This window comes from Protopterus annectens, chromosome 13.part0 (genome assembly GCF_019279795.1).
Source record: "Protopterus annectens isolate FY-2018-M chromosome 13.part0, PAN1.0, whole genome shotgun sequence".
NCBI lineage: Eukaryota > Metazoa > Chordata > Ceratodontiformes > Protopteridae > Protopterus > Protopterus annectens.
In genome coordinates this window covers 1,284,402,016-1,284,423,649 of record NC_056747.1, presented here as the reverse complement: position 1 = coordinate 1,284,423,649, position 21,634 = coordinate 1,284,402,016, and the positions used below count along the sequence as shown (strand labels likewise).

Genomic DNA, 21,634 nt, shown 5'->3' with positions numbered 1-21,634 from the left:
ATAAACTACTTAGGTAGGGGTTCTACTCCCAGACATGAAGGTGTGCGTGCATGTGTGTGTGTGTGTGTGTGTGTGTGTGTGTGTGTGTGTGTGTGTGTGTGTGTGTGTGTGTTTGTAACCCGTATCCTGTGTACAGGTGGCTGTGAGTGTGTGACACCTGTGGCCAATGTGGAGCGGGTTTTGCGTATTTCTTATATGGTGGCCCTTCTATATATCACAATGTCCACCATACAGGGATAACAGATGTGAAATAGCTGAAAGGCTGGGGTGCAAAGCCATACCCATACATGTGACATCAAAGCCAGACAATCACAGTTAGCAATCCCAGTATTACCTACAGCTCTCAACCCATGTCTCATACACACACATACCTAGGCAACAGCCAATATGTGGGTAGTACACTGCATATTGGCCACTGATAGTAACTATGGAGTGATAGCAGTCGGCTACAGAGGGCATCTCACCCTGTCCATCTGTCCAATATGCACGTAAAATGCACCTCCCCCATGTTCCCCAATGGACACCTGCACCACCTGTAGTGCCATCACATGTGACTCACAATGGACATACCATGCCTGACATGCCCTGTATGGACAGATGCCACTGACACCAGGGAATGCTGTTAGCATGCTATCAAAGTAGGTGCAGGGTAAGCCTGCTGTCTATTACCAGTTCCTGCCACAGGTGGGCAAGACTGGCACATCTGATGATAATCTGTGTTCACAACATGGGCCAGACACCCCAGGTACAGTTCCACATGTCACTGTACATGCATGTGGGAGGTGTGCACATCCCAGACACCGTCCATATCATGGACTAAGGAACACATACATGGCAAGCAATGCACAGCATTGGCCACACACAGTAGTCACCCAGGTGACTGGATGGGGGGTACAATACCCACCTGTATGGGCAAATGCAGAAACTACAGCCCTGAGCCACAATGCAGACCATTGTCATGTGGTCTGATGCCAAGGTATACCCATCGCCTACCCTTGTATAGCCTGCTGGCACGGTCGACCACTACACACCTTTGCAGACATGCACCCATGCATGTCAGTACTGGCACCCTGTGTGTTTGTGTGTGTGTTGTATGGTGCGTATGTTCAAATCCACACTCACTACAACCCCCATGGGCATACTGAAGCATGCTGTCTGATGTCAGACAACTCCTCATACCCTCTGCCCATACAACCTCCGTATGACCCTTGTGGTGCATGTGATAACTGCACAGTGATGTGTTGTGGCAATCCCACTACTGATGAATTGTACTCCAGGCCCTGCCAAATGAGTCAGTGTGTGTGCGTCCCTGTGAGAGTGTGGCTATGTTGACGCTGGCACCTGTTCATGCGGACAGCCACATGTACGTCACCTACCGTATAGCTACCGTATCCCTGTTGCAGGTGTCACTCACCATCACATATATGTTCTGAGTGCTCCACAACAGGTAACCCATGTGGCGCATTCAGTAACTGCATAGAACTGTGATAGCACTACATAGTCGTCAGGGGTTTGATACCCTGTACTGGTAGGTATGTGACACAAACCTGCTTCAGTTTTACTCTCCCACCCCTCCCTGACATGTCTTTGCCTCTGTCTGCCTCTCCCACTCCCTCTCTGGTGGATGTGGAGACCTACACCTGCTTTGCTTAGGCAGCAGCTTGTGTATTTTAAGTGATGCTCATGATCAGCTGATGGCCTCTGCACGAATTGCAGCCCTCCCCTAGTTGATTGCATGTGGAACTGCTGTGGTAACATTCCCATAGCCAATTGCATGGAAACACACTCCAATATCTAGGAGCATCATGTTGCTGTTGGGCCTTTCATTCACTGTGAGCAGGAACTAGATACGTTGTTTGGCAAACAGCATCTCAGATGGATTGGGGATTTACCTCTAACAACATACACTGCAGAAACAGGGCAACAAACAGGAGGGGGATGTGCCGTGCCTGACCTGACTGCAGACTGTAAGTGCTGCTATACTGCATTTGGAGTAATGTTGGTTTAGCAGTGTGTGTGTGGATATAGCTGTCCTACACGTCTCAATACCTGCCATGTCAGTTCCATGTTTATGAGGAATCCCCATCTGCAGGGTCATCTGCAGACTGGATAGTGTTGTGCCTTTGGTTTCATGTGTTACCCATGGAGCATCTGTCTGTGGACTGCAGAAGGTAGTGTGAGGATTGCAGTCTGTAGATGGTGAAAGCTGTGACAGTTACTGACTTCATATCCCTCATAGGACATATGTTACAACAAACCCCATTATAACAGTAAATGTATGAGGTTATCACAACATGTCATTACTGGCCCTGTGTATGTTCTTCCAGCCACACCTCTGTCAACTTTTGTACATATGTCATGCATGAAGTGATGCATATGTGCTGTACACCATAATTAGTGTCATCATATCTGATAACAAGCCAGAGATATATCAGACTGCTACACATGTTATGTACAGTAGGGCTTATATTTCATGACATAACCTGGACATTCTGTGGATGTTTGTACAGTACTGAGGTCTGTGTACTTATGGTGAATGTCAGCAGTGTGTGTATTGTTAATATGTACTTTAGCCTGTGAACAGACTGTGGTAGATGTCATTGTTCTAGTTCCCGTCCTATCTGATGTTACATATTGCTCTACTGTATGGTACTGTATTGGCTTACATGTTTGTAGGGCCATACATACACATGTCCCATACCACAGACAGCCATCAGACCACACTGTGTAGCAGCCCAGTATATGTAGGATCAGTCTGTGAGTGGCACATATAAGGATTATGTCAAACAGATAGTCCATATACTGTAATATTATGCAAGATTAACATGTGGCTGTGTTCACATTGGTTGTGGTTATGCACATTCACACAGGTGTATCTTACCCTGTGCTGTGACATGCCTGTTGAGCATGCTATATATGAGATGTAGGCCAGTATTGAGCCAGTCTGCCTGTAGCCTGCACAGTGCATTGTTACATGCCTAGCAGCTTAGTGTACTTACCCAGTGAGATGTCATGTGCAGATACTTGCCAGATGTACTGCTGCCGAGCCTCCCTTAAAGTAATGTATGTCAGACAGAGCAGTGGGATGCTGTACTAATGTATGTCAATATCTAGTGGGTAGTATGTGGCCATGGCACCCCTGTACCAGTGGTCATTATGTGTCAGGCCAGACAGGGGTGTGTGAATGCATAACCTATGGTGGCAAATGTATACCAGTCATTATGTGTTATATCCATCTACATCGCTTTCTACATCCATATTGTCAGGCATGGTACACATGTTTTGCACTAAGGGCTTATGTGTTTACCTCTGGACTGTACAGAGTGTGTCAGAATTTCCACATATATTGGCCAATATCTCTGCTGCAGTCCACAGGGGCATTGCGTGCTAGCAGCGGCACTTTACAATGATGTCCGTAGGATGTCTGTCAGTACCCAGTGGCACATGTTATAAGCAGATGTGACCTCCCACACACACCATGTCTGTGATGACAATCCCAATGGTAGTAGCAATAGTCTACTAATATACCTGCTATACATACTTGACATCGCCTTGCACTACGACTTTGGGACTATAGGGGCTGGGGTAGGGCTACACTCCATGTCCAGGACATATGGTGGCTATATATATATATATGTACATATACTTATCCAGATAGCTATATATATATATATATATATATATATATATATATATATATATATATATATATATATAATTACACGTGCAGTACATCCAATTACCACTGTCATGGCAACCACCCACTATACATCCCTACTTCATGTGGGTGTGGTCCCTTTACATTTCCTGTGTGATGGACATCCTTTCTGGGTGTGGGCATCAGTGTTACAGACAGCAGGTAGCAATACCTCTTACAGGAGAACTGGCACACTCAGGACAGCCACAAATTTGTAGGAGGATCAGGAACTACAGACAGACTGTGAATAGAGTTGTGTTATGCTTTGTATAGTACTGGTGTTACAGGGTTTGTGTGTACATACTAGTTTACCTGGGAATGCAGTCTGTCTGCATAGCTCACAACTATGGGCCTATCCTTGTGCTGGCCAGAGGTATGCCTATCATGTTTTGTCTGTCCACCACACAGGTCCTGTGTCATATTACACTGGCAGTGTATGTGTTGAGTACTGTCAGTATATGGCTACATCCATTTGTGTTTCTAACCTCAATTCCCTGACTAAAGGTATGTTGCAGACCATCCTGTAACACCAGCAACTTGCTTAGTGTATGGCAACAGTTGTCCACATATGTGCCTGTGTTCCAGCCTGTGTCCTCCTCTTACATACCAAGCTTTGTACATATGTCATGCTGTTGGGGGTTGTTCTGTAGTGGGCTGTGAGTATATCACACTGCCATTGCTGCCATCAGTCCACTGCTGTTGTATCCCCCTCACATACGATGGGGCTGGAGCTATATATGTGTGGGCATCACCTACACAATACATGTGTGCCATTATGCACTCCAAAGGCCACTGTATGTAACAGTGGTATATGGGCCTGTATTATTGAGTCTAGGGGGGAACACTATAAATGACCTAGGCTGTTACAAAATGTGGGGGTATCAGGGGTAAGCTGCCTTAAGGTATCTGAATGTACAGTACCATATACTTCACCTATATTTACATTACTTACATGAATTGGGTTAATGCAAGCCTGCTGCTTCCTGCCATACAGACTGTTCTGTTTATCAGTGTACTCCTGATGGTGTCAGTTATGTCTTGTTATGTAACAGTTACAACCCATTTGGTCACATGACGTCTTTAACAGAGTGTAGATAGAGGCTGCTGAACTATACACCTGCATTACATTCTGTTGATTGTGTGGTATCCTGTGGCCCAGTCTGTCTTCACTATTATACAATTTGAAGGGCTTGGCCTGGACAGCAACAGTTGTGAACCTTTCCAGTCTACTCTATTAGTGTAACTGTTTCACAGTTGCATTACTCTGTTTATATGGTTGTCAGTGTCTGAACAGCTATATGACATGGCATATAGAACTGTAATAGTACACAATTAAAGGCTTTCCATTTCTACAAACCTGTGTGCAGTGTATTTCCTATGACTTCTCTGTGGGTATATGTTGCAGGCAACGATTGTCATTTGTATGGGTGGCCTATATAGTGTCTAGTTATTCAGGTGTTAACTGTAGGCATAGTGGCTGTTCCATATTGTATGCACCTTCTACATATGTATCTTATTGTGCATATATTTGCATGTGTATGTGTAGTCATATGTATAACTATATATATGTATATATGTGTGTATAAATAAATATATATATATATATATATATATGTACATATATATATATATATATATATATATATATATATATATATATACATATATATGTGTGTGTGTGTGTGTATCTGTATCTGTATATCTGTGTCTGTGTATCTATATCCTGGGGGTGTTGATGGCTTCCACATATTACATTTCCTATGGGAGCCAGACTATACTGCATGATACATTACCAATACCGGCCTGACATCATACAAGTGGGATGTAGTACTGTCAACATCTTGTGCCCATGTCATGTCAGGTCCTGGTTATGGGATCTGCAACACTTGATAGTGTTAGTGGTAGTGTATTGCAGGGCGGACGTATTTGGCTGGGGGGTTGCCAATTACTACAATACGTATATTGTTTGGGGCCTCCCAACCCCATTGACAGTGCATGTGGACATATGTGTTTCTGTTAATCTGCCATTGCTATCTACGGATGTATGCCCATATATACCTATATAGGTATATATATTTGCTTACATATTTCTAACTATGTCCGTATATACCTACGGAGATATACATCTGCGTACATACATGTAACCTGCTGTGTATATGTGGACATATAGGTGTTGTCATACATATATATATTTATATGTGTGTGTAGATTTGCATGTATATATGTTCATATATATATATATATATCTATATCTATGTATATATTTTAGACTATATATATATATATATATATATATATATATATATATATATATATATACATATATAGATATGTTGTATCTGTTTAGATAGTAATATATTTACACACACACACATATACGTGTAGATGTAGGTATACATTCTCTGCACTGTTGCATGACTGGGCTGTTTTGAAAACATCAGATTTATGTATATCTGGGGTCTATATTAGATCACCAAATGCTTAAAAAAGCAAATGGTGATTAATCAACCCTATGTAAGCAAAAGCTTACAATGTCAAAGTGTCAGAGCAGCGATTTTTTTCCAAGGGAAAAAAATCGCTGTTCCAACAAAAAAAAATAAATAAAAACAATTTCAAACATTACATTAAGTGGGGGGCTTCATACCCCCCCTACTTAAATATACCAACTCTGAGACCGCACTACAGTGCCGAAAACGGCAAAGTACAGAAGCGGCGAAGCAAATTCTTTCCCAGGGAAAGAATTCACTTAACAGCCGCTTCGATATTTTGCGTTTTCAGCCTTTTATGTTTGATCAAGACACATTTGAAAGAATGCGTCTTTGGTCTTGTAATATAGACCCGTATATCTGGCATGGCTTACTGGTAAATAATTTTTTGTATGGTGTGCATCGTCTACTGTTTAGTTATGCTTACACCTGGTTACTAGTGCCTTATTCATTATGACACTGCTACTTCACATGTGCATTTCCTGCAGTACTCTAGTTCATACATATGTGTTATTTAGTGGGTTTTGCAACAAAACTGTTGGTTATAATGTGTTTTGCCATGTAAAATAGACTGTGCTGCAGTGGGATGCGAACTGGGATTGACTGCTCGTGAGGCAAACGCCCTACCCACTACATTATTGCTGTACTGCTTCATTTGCATATAGCTTGCTTTTTATCCTCTTTTTGCTATTTAAGCTACATTAACCGTAACTAAGCGATGGGAAAACCCACACACCTACGGTTACACTTCATTCGTTTCATTACAAATAAATATTTCTTTTTGTTTTATTTATTCACTATTGCTCTTATACATGTAGGGGATGTTGCTGGGGGTATGCGTACATCTATGGGCGGTCTCACTCATTGTTTACTACCTTTCTGTAGTCTTTCATTGCAGGGGCATGTATATTCTTAGAGCTCTGCTCTCAGACACGCCCGCTGCAGTTGTACACACTCCATGTAAGCCTAGGAGCTCAGCCAGCGTGCCTTCATTAATATGCATGGCGCGCTGCCGTCCTCCCCCTACATGGGCGCTTCTCCAGGGGATTGTTTTGGGGGAGGCAAGCCCTCCTGTATCCATGCTAACTATATATATATATATATATATATATATATATATATATATATATATATATATATATACCAACTCTGAAATCACACAGCAGCAGGAAAAGGACAGATTACCAGACACCCCTAAGCAGCAGTCTTGTACACAAAACAGCTGTCAGGTTGTAAATTTGCTGTTAGAGTATGTATACATGCGTGTGTGTATGTGTGTGTGTATGTGTGTGTGTGTGTATGTGTGTGTGTGTGTGTGTGTGTGTGTGTGTGTGTGTGTGTGTGTGTGTGTGTGTGTGTGTGTGTGTGTGTGTGTATAGATAGATAGATATGCAGTGTCTTTTCTTTTCTTGATGTAGCTATTGTTTTTAAGGTAGAAGGCAATCATGTTAGACAGAGCAGAGTTGCTGGATGAAGTAATTATGCATATATAAAGAGGGGTGATGAAAGTCCAGACAGTAGGAGAAAGAACCTATCCAAGTGAAGAAGAACCTGGAGAATATTCCTCTTATAAGGAATCCAGAGAGAACTACTAATAGTAAATATTTGGCAGCTGTGTCAGACTGAACAAGAGCTCCTGCTCTCATGTTTTTGTTAAAACAACAAAACTTTCTTTTTTGGTAGAACCTGGCTTGCCTGTACCAATGTATGATAAGAAACTGCATTATTTTTATAAAGACAGATGGTCTGAGCTGCATTAAGCATTAATATATGCTTAATATGTATTGAGCTTTACAAAGACATGCATCTGGAAAGTTTCTCCCCAGGCATCCGCTGAAAATTGGCTCGTTCCAATTCAGACTTTCCCAGTAAACAAATGTTAAATATTCCATGGTGGGAGTATGTGTGGCTGGGTGGGTGATTTGAAGTATTGTTTTTGTTTTACAGATTTTATTATTATTATTTGTTCCCTTTGGAACATGCCTAATTGTTGTTTAATTACTTCTCAGGAGGATTTCAGAATTAACATGAGTAGTGAGTTGAATGTCCCAATGGGGTCCCCAGCTCCACCCCCTCCGTGTTCTGATCCTGGCAGCAGAGGCATGGATTACCGTGACTGGGTCCGACGCAGTTATCTTGAACTGGTCACTTCGAACCACCACTCAGTACAAGCTCTTTCCTGGAGGAAATTGTACCTGAGTAGGGCCAAGCTGAAGGCTTCCAGCCGCACATCTGCACTGCTTTCTGGATTTGCCATGGTAAGTCATCGTTGGGATACATCAGCTGTTGTTTCTTAGTGGGGATCATGAAAGCAGGGTTCTCTTAGGTGTTCTGAAGTCATGAATTGTTTACTACTTGCTTATACCTTTTAATGTTTGCATCATCTGATGGGAAAATGCCAAAATTCATACTGTAATATATGTGACTTAAACTCAGCCTTGGCACTAGTGAAAGTACATTTTAGACAGGTAAGCAGAGAGCTTGCTTTGTCAGACTTTGTTTCATTCTGTAGATTCCTTCCTGACCACAACATCTTACTAATTATGCTAAAAACAATGCAGTAGTGTGTGTTACTTTAGGATAATTAATTAGGCAGTAATCTAACTTTTGAGCTTACCTGTTAGGCATGTTTGGCTGCAGATGTTTTCTTCAGCAGGGATATTCCTACATATGAGTCAGTGCAGGTGTCTCGTGACAATGGCCACACTCTTTGTATTGTCACACTGGCATATGTTTAGTTCACTTCTCTCTTTGGGAAGCTGCTTGTTGCTTGAAAAACACATTTCCACTCTGAAGAAGGACATCTGTCAGTCATGGCTTCGTCTTCTTCAGTGACCAAGTATAGAAAATGTATGCAGTATTGTTTCCTCAGTGATTGTGGTGAAAGTAGATGTGCTAATAAATTATACTGTGATTCCTAGCAAATGTGCTAACAAACTATACTGCGATTCCTAGCAAATGTGCTAACAAACTATACTGTGATTCCTAACAAATGTGCTAACAAACTATACTGTGATTGCTACCCTGCATAATTCTAATAGCAAGTATTTATGTACTGAAGAAATTACATGTAAAGATTTTCATTTTGACTGCTTTTTGTACTTCAGGACCCTCTCATAAAATTAATAGCTAGATGCACTGTAAAAGGCTGAGATGAGTTAAACTTAGTCTGCATTGTGATAGGCTAGTGCATTGTGCAGAAGACATGTCAAACCAGTATGCTGTTTAAAGACACAAAGCACCTCAGTTCACAGGACATATTCTCCTTATAGGTTCATAAACGCATCAAAGCAGTATGCAGATTAAAGAGACAGAGCACCGCAGTTCACAGGACATATTCTCCTTATAGGTTCATAAACGCATCAAAGCAGTATGCAGATTAAAGAGACAGAGCACCGCAGTTCACAGGACACCTGCTCATTATAGGTTCATAGGCACTAACTACGCTACTGATTTGTGAGGATCTTAAGAAGCCTGGCCTTACTTTGCCATCATAGTTTTTAGCCCGTATGTTTTGCATGTGAATAACCCAGAGATGGCCAGAACAAGGATATGATGGGACATTTACTTGTTGTCCTATCCACAAAGAACATGAATACCAAACTGGGGGTGAATTTGCAGTTTTCCATCCATTTATGCAAATTATGTTTGAAGAGAGTAAGAGAAGTACTTCAGTTTATGGGGAGTGGAAGACGATTCCCTAGAAAAAATATCCTTTGTGATACATATCTATGCCTCCAGTATGTTCTTTTTATGTTGCAAAAGAGATTGAGATCCTCTGAAAAGGAGGCTGCTCATTGTACCATTGGACTTGCAGATATGCAATAGGTCCAACAGGATAGGGTCTGCTGAGACTATAAACACAAGGTAGAGGTTGCCTCTCAGTAGCCTGTATGATATAGAGAAGAGGAATAAGGCTTTGAAATGGTCTGTATAGTTTATGCGTTTTAAGCTTTTTGTAGTGAAAAAGCACTGTGGTTGCTCCAGTTGTGACAAGTGTTTGGACAAGTACATATGAAATCGGGCATTATATTCACTGATCAGCCTGATGACAGCCAAGCTCATAGGAATAACTGCATCCTTGGACCTGGATGTCATACCCTTACTAATAAGCTGTGCAATGAAGAGCTAAGTGGTCTTTGCTTGTTGATAAAACTTATTTCTTGTTGTTGAACCTTTATCGTTTGTTGATAAATACCTTCTCGCTATCCTCTGTCTGGTAGAGTGCCTCGTTCTTCCTCCGCTTTACTGTTTTTCTGGTATTCTTCCCTACCATCACTGGTAGCTCCTGCCCTTACCCTCTGTGGTATTCTCGGGATACCATTGTTGGTAACCCTTTTCCTTTCTTCTCTCTCTTTATATATATATATATATATATATATATATATATATGTATATATGGGATCCATACAAATCCCTGATTGCACTTTCCACTGAAGCAGAAATCACAGAGCATACTTAACTGAAAGTGCTGTTCACTGAAGCAGCACTTTTGGATAAGTATGCTCGTTGTGCCGGTCGTACTATGGTGTGGATAATGGAAAATTCCCTTTTACCCACTGTAGTGCGACCACAGAGTGAGAATATTAAAGTAGGGGGGTTGTGGGGGGGTGCAGGGGGGCTTGACCCCCTGCATAGAAGTAGGTTTAATGTTTTTTTTTTTTAAACATACTTTACCATAAGTGCTTTTTCGGTGAAAGCGCTTTCGGTAAAGTATGTTCATTGATAATGGATTCGGACTTTTGATCTTTTGATCAAAAGTCCTAGATCCACACATATATATAAACTGTCTTTGGTTGTTATATTGTTATAGTGTTGTAGTAGGTTTGTTGCTGATATTGTAGTGTTTACAGGTGTAGTGGCCTTGACTTTGAGGTTATGACAGACAAGAAAGGGACCACTGGGTTTAAAGCTTGAGACCAGTGTGCCCGTAAAATGCCGAATTCAGACTCACATTCTTCTTGTGTATACATTTCCTAAATGTTCAACCACCATGTAATATTTGTACGGGCTTTAGTATCCATACACTGAATGAGAGACACAATAAACTTATTCTTAAAGGACTACTCAAATCTCCTTTTTCGGAGGCTCTTTCTGCTTTGGAGGGTTCTCCCCCTCCTAGAAAAGATCAAAAGAGGTGTGGGCATTTGGTTCCCTCTTCTCCTAAAGATCCAGAATCAAAGTCTGTAGCACCTAGACCTAAATTGCCAAAATTGTCTTCAGTTCCCTCGGCTCCAGGGCTCTAAACCCCTTCCTCAGTGCTGACTATGGAAGCGACTCTGATTATGACTACGAAGTTACCTTCAACTCCATCGGCTCTGGGACTTGAGCCATCTACTTCAATGCCGACTACTGAACCGAAGTCTGATAAGACTATATCAGTACCGACGACCTCAGCTCCGATTACCATGGTACCAACCATGACTACACCTGTCCAGATTCTCCCTTCGACCCAAACAATAGTCTCTCCAATTCCAGTTACTTCCCCCCTCCCTACTGCATTTTCTACAGGTTCATCGACCTCAGTGTCGACGGGAGAGCCCATACCTCGGACCAGATACTCCCCGTCAAGGTATCCATTCTTGGAACACCCGTATGGTCCCTTCTTGGAACGTCCAGACTCCCCATTGGGGATATCTACCAGATCCTCCAGGAGCCTAACAGAACTAGATGTGGTCAGACTTGTGGATCAACTCTTGATGGCTAGGGGGCTGTCTGCACTTAGTAAACCCTCTATCCCATTTGGAACAGAGGAGTTCTCAACACAGACTCCATCTTATACTCCTCCTTCGACCTGTATGGGTCAGAAGCCCTCTGCACTAATGCCTTTCTCAGTTCCAGCTGTCACAGTTCCAACGGCAGCCTCGTCTGTGGCGCGGATGATCACCCTATGGACATCAACTCCCTCGGAGCTGAACCATCCTTGGGGTTGTGACTGGCCTGTCAGCATCGGGGGTCCTAGCCGGGTGCCGATTTTTTCTACTGCACCGTGTGCTATGGCCCCAGTGACCGTGGTGGCACCGAGTCCCCTAGAGGTTCCTCTCCTGGTGGCAGGTCTGTCGGAGCGGGATGTGACCCCAGTTTCTTGGTTCTAGGCTCCCAGCCCTCTTCAGATGGGCCTGCTTTCCAAGCGATGGAAAGGGCACTGGTCTTTGCAGGCACTCAGCTGGCTCCACAGGCATAGGAACACCATATGTATATCCCTCCTAGACCTCAGCTGACACAGTCTGCCACTCCCGGACACTGGGTACTGGAGCCACAAGATACCCTTGAACAGGGCATCCTCTCTCCTGAGTCCTCTTTGGAACCCCTCACCGAGGAGGTTCTGAGGAAGAGAGCTTGCAAGGGGAAGCAACATAGACTCCCCTGAAGAGTCTCATATGAAAGACATGGACTATGATGAAGGGGAAGGGTCCCCAAAATCTCCTCCTGAAGATGTCTCCTTCAAGGACATCCTTGAAATTGTGAAACAGTGAGGGGATTGGAAGTCCACAAACCCATCCTCCAAGGAGTCCGTGTTCTTGCAGGCCTTCCATACCTGGCCCTCTACTGCCTGGGTGACCCTGCCTGCCGATGAGCTCGTCCCCCGGAGACCAGATAAATTCTTATGCCCCCCCCCCCCGAAGATAATCCTCATTGGTCTAAAAGATTGCCTGAAGATGCTATGGTGGTGACAGTGGCAACAAAGAAAGAGCTCGCAGAGGAGAACCACACTGTTCATCCCCCGAACAAGGAGTCCCATGCATTGGGCAGGCTAGGGAAGTGGATGTTCACCTCTTCGACCTTTACCATTCGGTCGTTGAATTATCTGGCACATTTCAGTAGGCTCCAGAGAGATCTCATTACGGAGCTCTCTGGAACTCTAGCAGGAGCTGTATCTGACGAGGTCCAGGATAAGGTGGCCTCACAGCTCACAACCCTAGAATCCATCTCTAACTCATCCATGAAGTTGATCTCCCATGCAACCTACATTGTCGGGTGCAGGCGTTGTCATTAGACATCATGCCTGAATTACCTCTGCGAGTTCACGGATCCTTTCAAGGCTTCCTTCCTCAATGCTTCAGTCAAACCTTCCTCCCTTTTTGGATCCAAAGTGAAAGACATGCTAACCAGGTGTGAGTAGGATGGTCTAAGACCCTGTCTGCCATAGGTGTCTGTTTTTCCAATCCCCAATGATACTTCTCTAGGAATTAGAGGAGTGGAAAAATATGGCACAAGAAGTCCCAGGGTCCTTTCTGTGACACGTGGCGAGTATACCCCACGGGGCAGAGGGGGTACCTCTTCCGGAAGATCCCCCTTTCGGGGCGGGGGGTCCGCGCAATCAGGGATCCAGAGATTCTTTCTCTCGCCAGCCCTACCAGCGCTCCTGAAGAGCGGCCCGATTGCTTTCCTCTGGAAGCAGTCAGGGGAATTTTCTCGCTGCACCAACATGACTGGCAAAATATCACCTCAGAATCTTGGGTGCAGCAGATCATTACCAGAGGTTATCACATCCCCTTCAATCTTCACCCAAAACTCTAAAACATATTCCCGACGTTCCACCCGGTCAAAGGGAATCTGCAGCTCAAGAGGTTCTAAAGCTGCTACAGAAAAGAGTCATCCAACTAGTCCCACCAGACCAGATAGGATCCGGGTTCTAATTAAGGTTATTTTTAGTGCCAAAAAAGAAAAAAACAGGGGACTGGAAACCCATTTTGGACCCCAGTATCTTAAACAGGTTTGTCAAGCAGACAAAGTTCCAGATGGTCACGGTTCAGTCTATCCTTTCTTTCCTGGAAAAAGATGATTGGATGTGCTCTATAGATCTTCGGGATGCGTATTCCTACATAAAGATGGACAAGCAATCCAGGAGATTCCTCCGTTTCTGACTGGGAGCCAATCACTACCAGTTTTGTGCACTGCCCTCTGGTGTCTCTGCAGCCCCCAGAGTGTTTATCAAATGCATGGCAGTGGTAGCAGCTCACCTGAGACGGCAGGGATTCCGAGTGTTTCCATACCTGGACGATTAGCTCCTCACCGCTCCCACCAAGCATCTGCTGATAATGGCATGACAGCACACTCTACTACAGGCGCATCATTTAGGGATTTCTATAAATATGGAGAAGAGTCAGCTGACCCCGGCCCAGTTCTTGGAATTCATAGGGGCAACACTGAACATACTTTCTTGCACAGTCTTCCTACCTCATCACAGATTGGAAAGACTTGTTTCCAAGATCCGAGCGATACTCCCCCGAGACAAGGTGCCTGCTCGGGCAGTCCTTCAAATCTTAGGGTCAGTGGCTTCAACAATAACAACTGTCCTGATAGCAAGACTACATATGAGAGTACTTCAGTGGCTTCTATTAACACAGTGGTCAATGTTAACTCACCCATTATCTTTCCAAATTCATTTAACGAATCTATGCAAGAAGGACTTACTTTGGTGGGTGCAGCCAGACATATCTCTATGGAGTCGACCATTTTTACCCCCACAGCCCAAGGCCACAGTGACCATAGACTCCTCCCTGACCAGGTGGGGGGGCTTTTCAGGGACAGATAGTCCAAGGCACTTGGTCATCTGTAGAGGCCAATTTGCATATCAATGTCCTGGAACTAAGGGCGGTGCTTCTAGCGTTGCAAGCATTCCACCTCGCCCTTATGTCAGGGACTATAGCTATTCAGACAGACAACATGTCAGTGGTCTGGTACATCAACAAACAAGGGGGAACCAAATCCTATCCTCTGTGCCGGGAAGCCATGAGAATTTGGCAATGAGTGATAGCCTCCAACTACTTTCTGATAGCAATGCACATTCCCAGGGATTCCAACATGATTGCAGACAAATTAAGCAGGTGTATTCTCCTACCTCATGAGTGGTCCCTCAGTCCTTCAGTGTCATCGATGATATTTCGATCCCTGGGGCCAGCCTTGCTGCAACTTGTTTGCCTCACCCATAAATCATAAGTGCAGGAGCTACTTTGCCCTAATCCCCCCTCAGGGGTTCCCCCTGAGGGACATGCTCACACACGATTAGCCCACGGGACAGCTCTACGCCTCCCCCCCCCGATACCATTAATCTCACGTTTCTTGAAGAAAGCAGTTCAGTTGAGAAGCAAAGTAATCCTCATTGGTCCTTATTGGCCCCAACAAGTTTGGTTTCCCTTCCTATGGCCTCATCTAGTATGCAAACCATGGATTCTGGATCCAGCTGTGGAATTACTGTCACACCCTCAAGGGCTACTACACCAGAACCTTTCCAGGCTCAAGCTAACAGCTTGGTTTCTCCACTTCCTATAATTGCCAGGCAGAAGAATCTTTCCTCCCCTGTCCATGACATTCTTCTGGCTTTTCATAAGTCTTCCACCAGAAAATTTTATTGTGACAAGTGGAAGAGATTTAGTTTGTGATGTACTCCATTATCTCTCTGGCTTATTACAATCCGGAGTAGCAGCTTCTACGATTCGGGTTCACTTAGCTGCTGTTTCCAGTTTTCCTGATGTCTTCTGGGATACCTCCTTGATTTCTCATCGCCTCTGCAAAACCTTTCTGAAAGGGGTTTCTCACACCAAGCCCCCCATTAGTAAGCCTGTTGAGCCTGGGAATCTCACCCTCATGTTGCAGGCACTAACTAAAGCCCCCTTTGAACCTGCAGCCAACTGTGACATCAAATTTCTCTCGTGGAAGTCTCTTTTTTCTGGGGGCTATTACTTCAGCATGAAGATATAATTTTTCACAAAGACGGAGTATCACTTCGGACTAATTCTTCCTTTCTGCCCAAAGTAATTTCAGAGTTAACCATGAATCAGACAATTGACTTACCTGTATTCTTCACAAATTTTTCAAATAAAAGGGAGTACTGTCTCCATTTACTGGATGCACACAGACAATTGCGGCTCATCCTGGACAGAACAAAATCCTTTCGAAAATCCAACTAACTCTTTATCTTGTATTCTGAGCCTAAGATAGGAAAGTCAGTTTCCAAGACTACCTTGTTGAAATGGTTAAGAGATTCCATATGTTTTGTCTACCACCATAGCAAATTGCCCTTGCCAAACAAAATTAGAGTGCATTCAACCAGATCTATGGCAACCTCGGTGGCCTTTCATTCTAGAGCTACCATGGATGATATTTGTGCAGTAGCAACGTGGGTCTCTCCATGTACCTTTATTAATCATTACAAATTGGATTTGGTCTCCAGGGGGAGAGCTGCCGTTGGCTAAGTGGTACTCAGTAATATTCTTCCATAGGGCCTCCAAGGAAACTAGGTAGCTAGGGAGTCTGCCACATCAGTAAGGAATGAATGAAGATTAGCAACATCAGATAAAGAAGTTATCTTACCATAACGTTCCATCTGTGTTGTTCATCTTCATTCATTCATTACGTCCCTCCCATCATCCCCCTCCAGTAGGCTCCTGGAGGTTTTTGGATATGGTCTTTTATCTTGTTTAGGGTATTCTGAGCAGAAAAGGCCTCCACTTTTACGTCCTTGGGCAGACTTGATCTGAGGTAATGGGGAGAGAGGCACCATGGGTAATTTTAGCATGAAAGTTTTTGTGGCTGATGCGAGCTTGGAACAACGGCCGAGTCAGAACCGAGGATCGGTTCCACACCCATCAGTAATTAATGAATGAAGATGAACAACACAGATGGAACGTTTGGTAAGACATAACTTCTATTTTTTTGAGGAGGTATAGTCACCCACCATAATTGCCTAGATTCTATTTGTGAGCCAGTTTGCTGTCTAATAAGTTACATAGAGATTTACATTTAGCTTCAATCTTTCTTTTTTAATTTCTTCAAATCCTTTGGGTTTCTAATACCATGACGGGAATGGACTCCATTCCAAAGTCGAAGTATAATTAAAGTTCATGAAATTAGTATTGTTTCAATCTTTGCTATCAGCCAGAAGTGCTCTTCACAGTACCCACAATGTGCCCAGTAATGACTCTTGCAATTTGTATGGATTTACATGTATTGGTAACATATCTAAATAAGATTGTAGATTCTTTTTTATAAGACCCGTTGCTCCTACTACTATTAGAACTGTCTGGGTATCTTTCTTCCACATTGCTCTCGTTTCTGCCTGCAAAATCCTGATATTTTATGATTTTGTGTCTGTCTGTACATAAGGCACTGTAGTCACTGGGTTTAGAGGACAGATTGTGGTTATAAATAAGTTTGATTATGATACAAGTATGATCAATATGTTGAATGATAGTAATTTTTACAGTAGTATCACTCAGTATGATGTTAACAAAATGATTAAGAAAATAGAACATGAATTATATGAATTGAAGAGATCACAGAAAATAGATGATGAATTATTTAAATACTTTAACATGAAACATTCCACAGTACCTATCATCCAGGGACTTCCCAAACTTCATAAAAGTTTTGTAGTGCCACCTATGAGATCTATAGTTGCAGGTAGGAATTGGTGTACAAAATCTGTATCCATCTACATGGAAAAGAGCCTACGCTGCCTTATAGACAGCTCTAAATACGTTTTAAAAGATACAGAGCAATTCCTAAGGGAACTGTACCAAGAGACCAAAGGAGGTCATATTCCTCCAGAGTATTTAGTAGTTACCTTTGATGTGGTATCACTTTTTACAGTGATACCAAATGGAACAGGTATAGAAAGTATCACTAGACAATTAGAAGCCTTGGATTTAGATGTCAGTAAAGTGGGATTGATTCAAACTTTACTTAATCTAGTACTTGAGAATAATGTATTTCTATTTAACAAACAGATTTATTGGCAACGCAATGGGGTAGCCATGGGTACCTCATGCGCTAACACCTACGCAAATGCAGTTTTGGCAGAATGGGAAACCAATAATTTAGTTCAAGGCCCATAACGTTGTAATATTGTGTTCTTTCGTAGATTTATGGATGACCTCTTCCTTATTTGGAGTGGGTCAGTTGATTTACTGACGGAATTTCATCACTTTTATTGATCATACTACCTTTTATTTGAGGTTTACTATGAATTGGTCGTACACAGACATTAATTTCTTGGATGTCACAATTTTTAGGGATTGGAACCTTAGGCTATGTACCAAACTTTATAGAAAAGAATGTTATGTCAATAGCATGCTGAACAGAGAAAGCATGCACCCTAATTTTATATTTAGAAATGTCATGCAAAATCAGACATATAGATTATCTAGACTTAATGTACAGGATGAAGAATTTAGTAGACAGATGGGCAGAATAGAAGAAGAGTTCATACAGAGAGGATATGAAGCTGAATTTGTAAAAACTAATATGTCAGGTAGCTAGACTCAGAGGAGATAGGGCTAAGCCTTTCTTCTCAGAACATGCTTAGCCTATTACCAGTTTGCAAGAAGCCAAGAGACGTGTTCCCCAGAAATTAAGGATGTGCCTTAGTTATTCTAGGAATATCCGAGCATATACAGGCATATTTAACAGATACTGGGACATTCTAATGATGGATGAACAGGTCAGTAGACACTTCGACATTAAACCACAGTTCACCTTCAAAAATAAGAAATCCTTAAAAAGAAGGTTATGCACTACGAGAGATGCTAATAAAGTACAATGCATAGAAGGGATGAAGGCCTGCAGAAATTTTCAATATTGTAGATGTATTCTAGAAGAGACCAGATATGTGCATCCAGATACAGGAGAAATATTTTATTTTAGGACATCTGCCACTTGTGATACCCTACATTTCGTGTATTTAGCCATTTGTCAAGTCTGTTGTAAATTTTATGTAGGGAAGACTGATAGGCAATTTAAGTTTAGGATTAGAGAGCATTTATATCACATTAAGAAACAGAGTGTACATAATGCTCTGGCTAAACATGTAACAGAGACTGACTTACAACACAATTTTAAATTTTTAGCATTAGGTAGATGTTTTGAAAATATGAGAGGTGGTGACATTAGAACAAGAACTGAAACACTCGAAGCTGAGTGGATTATCAGACTCAGGGCAGATATGGGACATGGACTTAATGACCATGTCCCTATCAGACCTTTACTCAAGGCAAGACCCCTGAGAAAATGAGTTTTAAGTATACTTTTACTACAGACATATATTGTATGTACTGTATTTACGCATTTAATATGCTTTTTATGAATTTGGTATTTTGCTTTTATAGTATATCCATGGAGTGTATTATAACTTTATATGAAACAAGAAGGTTACTTTAAGATTAATTGCTATTACTCATGTGATGATAATTAATTGTTATATAAAGGGTGTTCTTGCAACTGCACTTTATTCACCTGAAGAAGCTAATTGTGAAAGCGCTTGTGTGTGTGTGCCAGTCTGACAGTATTAAATCTGTTTTTAGAAACTGGAAGCCTGGTCTCTACTAACTCTCTGTTTTTTTGAAACTTCTTCAATATTATAATGTTTACACAATCCCCAGTGCAACAGTCTTGCCACATTATTATGCCTTTCAGTATATAGTCCTTCTGCCATTAGGATGTCACAACCAACAACAAGGTGTGTGACTGTTTCCAATTCTGTTTTATGAAACCTACATTTGCCTATTTCTCCCACATGTTCAATGGCTGTGGACATGTACATAGCCCACTACTTTGGGCCGCCAATACTAATCTTTCATCTTTTGCTTTGAATTCGCCTCTCCTTAACCATTCCTGTGTTTGATCCTGATCAACATGAGATACTTGCAACCATATTTATGAATTTTACACATTTCTTGCCTTCTTATCCGATCCTTCTCCTTATATTCTTTCCTTTGTGTTTTGGCATATTCAGTTGTTGCTTGATTTTTATCTACTTCTGGTTTGATTTCCATTCCTGCTTAACACCGATATGCTTCTGCTAGACTAAGAATGGAAGTCATCTTAGATTTATTCTCCTCATGTTTCAAAACTTTTGCTGTGTTTGGTCTTAGGAGGTCAGCAGATATGTATGCAGTCCAATGATTTCAGATCTGCACATGTAGTCAATTTCAAGGAGACCCATACCTCCTTTGAAACGGGGAATATGTAATTTTGGTTTGCACTTATTTTTATAAATCATTTGATGAGCGTGAAGCATCCTTCTTGTTTTCTTGTTTAATCTCATCAACACCTTTTGGGGCCAGTCACTCACTCCAAAATTGTATGTTAGGACAGAAAGAGCAAATTGGTTTATAGCTTGAATTTTGTTCCTAGATGTCAACACTGTTTCCAGAATTAATTTAAGTCTTCTAAAATATTCCTTACCAAGTTTTATTCACATTTGTTCATGTTTTATTGTTAATCCTTCATTAGTTCCCAAATATTTATACACTCCGTGTTGCTCAAGTTCTTTTATATCGCATTCTTGTCCCAAACTGATGTTTTCTTGGTGCTGCAGCTTTCTTGCTTTAAAGGTTGCTTTTACATATTTATCAAGACCAAATGACATTCTTGTATCATCTGAAGAAGTTTTGACTACTTGCAATTGTGCTTTCAGTTCCTCAGTCTGATGAGCTATACAGTTTTAAATCATCAACAAAAAGAAGATGACAAGTCTTTACACTTTCTTGCTTTCTGGGAGCCAAATTATAGTCACAACCTAATCTGTTAAGCAGACAGCATAATGGGTTAGGGCAAGGCAAAAGAGTAGTGGTGAAAAACAGTTTATTTTACATTTGTTTACCAGGAAAGTCCAACTTGGAACAAAGCCAATTTTCAGCGGAGGCCAGGGGAGAAATGCTCCAGATGCATGTCTTTTTGTAACGTGGGAGAAAACCGGAGTACCTAGTTGCCTTGGAATATCCCCTTTGGATTTTTATCCCTGGAATAATAATTTGCCATTTATCGTGGCTTAACTGCAAAGTGGTTTCCCACTATTTCATGATCACTCTGATGTAGTTTATCAGTGTAGGGTGTATCTTATACATTTTTTAAGCACTCTTTATCCATGAATGTGGGGTACTGTCAAATGCTTTTTTAGCCAATCCATACCATACTTAAATTCTTCCCATTTTTACAGTGCTCCACTATGATTTTATTTAACAACAAATGATTCTTTGTTCCATATGAGTTTCTTTTATTGCCCTTTTGTTCTACTGACATAATTGAGTTTTCTTCTAAATGACTATAAACTCTGTTGGCATCAATTCTAGTGTATAGTTTATATGTCAATGGAAGGCAAGTTATTGGTCTATAATTTTTAGGGTAGCGTGCAGGTTCACTGTTAAGCAGGAGCATTGTTTTTCCTGTTGTTAGCAAAGTTGATGTCTGTTTGGGTTTGCATATAAATAGATGTTCTTCATTCCACATTGCTGCGGTCCTAACTATTGGGTAGTCCGCTGTCCAGTCGGCCCGAATACCAAAGTATATGGCTGACGTCAGTCAGGGCGCATTAGACTGACGTCAGTACGTCAGGGTACTAATGCGCATGACCGACGTCATATCCTCAGTCTTTTTTGCCGCATGGTCCGATGCAGAAGCAATTTTGCGAGTGCAGGTTGGCGTTCTGAAAGTTTCTGAAGTCAGAGTT

The 21,634-nt window shown here is 42.0% G+C and overlaps 1 protein-coding gene across 3 annotated transcripts in view; it reads left to right on the top strand.

Annotated features, from left to right (window-relative positions):
* Window positions 1-21,634, top strand: part of LOC122788251 (protein orai-2) — a 229,759-nt gene that overhangs the window by 116,809 nt on the left and 91,316 nt on the right. For all 3 annotated transcript variants that reach the window (XM_044055298.1, XM_044055297.1, XM_044055296.1), the window contains one exon: window positions 8,193-8,441. In XM_044055298.1, the coding sequence (XP_043911233.1) occupies window positions 8,211-8,441 (231 nt within the window). In that variant the 5' untranslated portion in view covers window positions 8,193-8,210. The remainder of the gene's footprint in view (window positions 1-8,192; window positions 8,442-21,634) is intronic.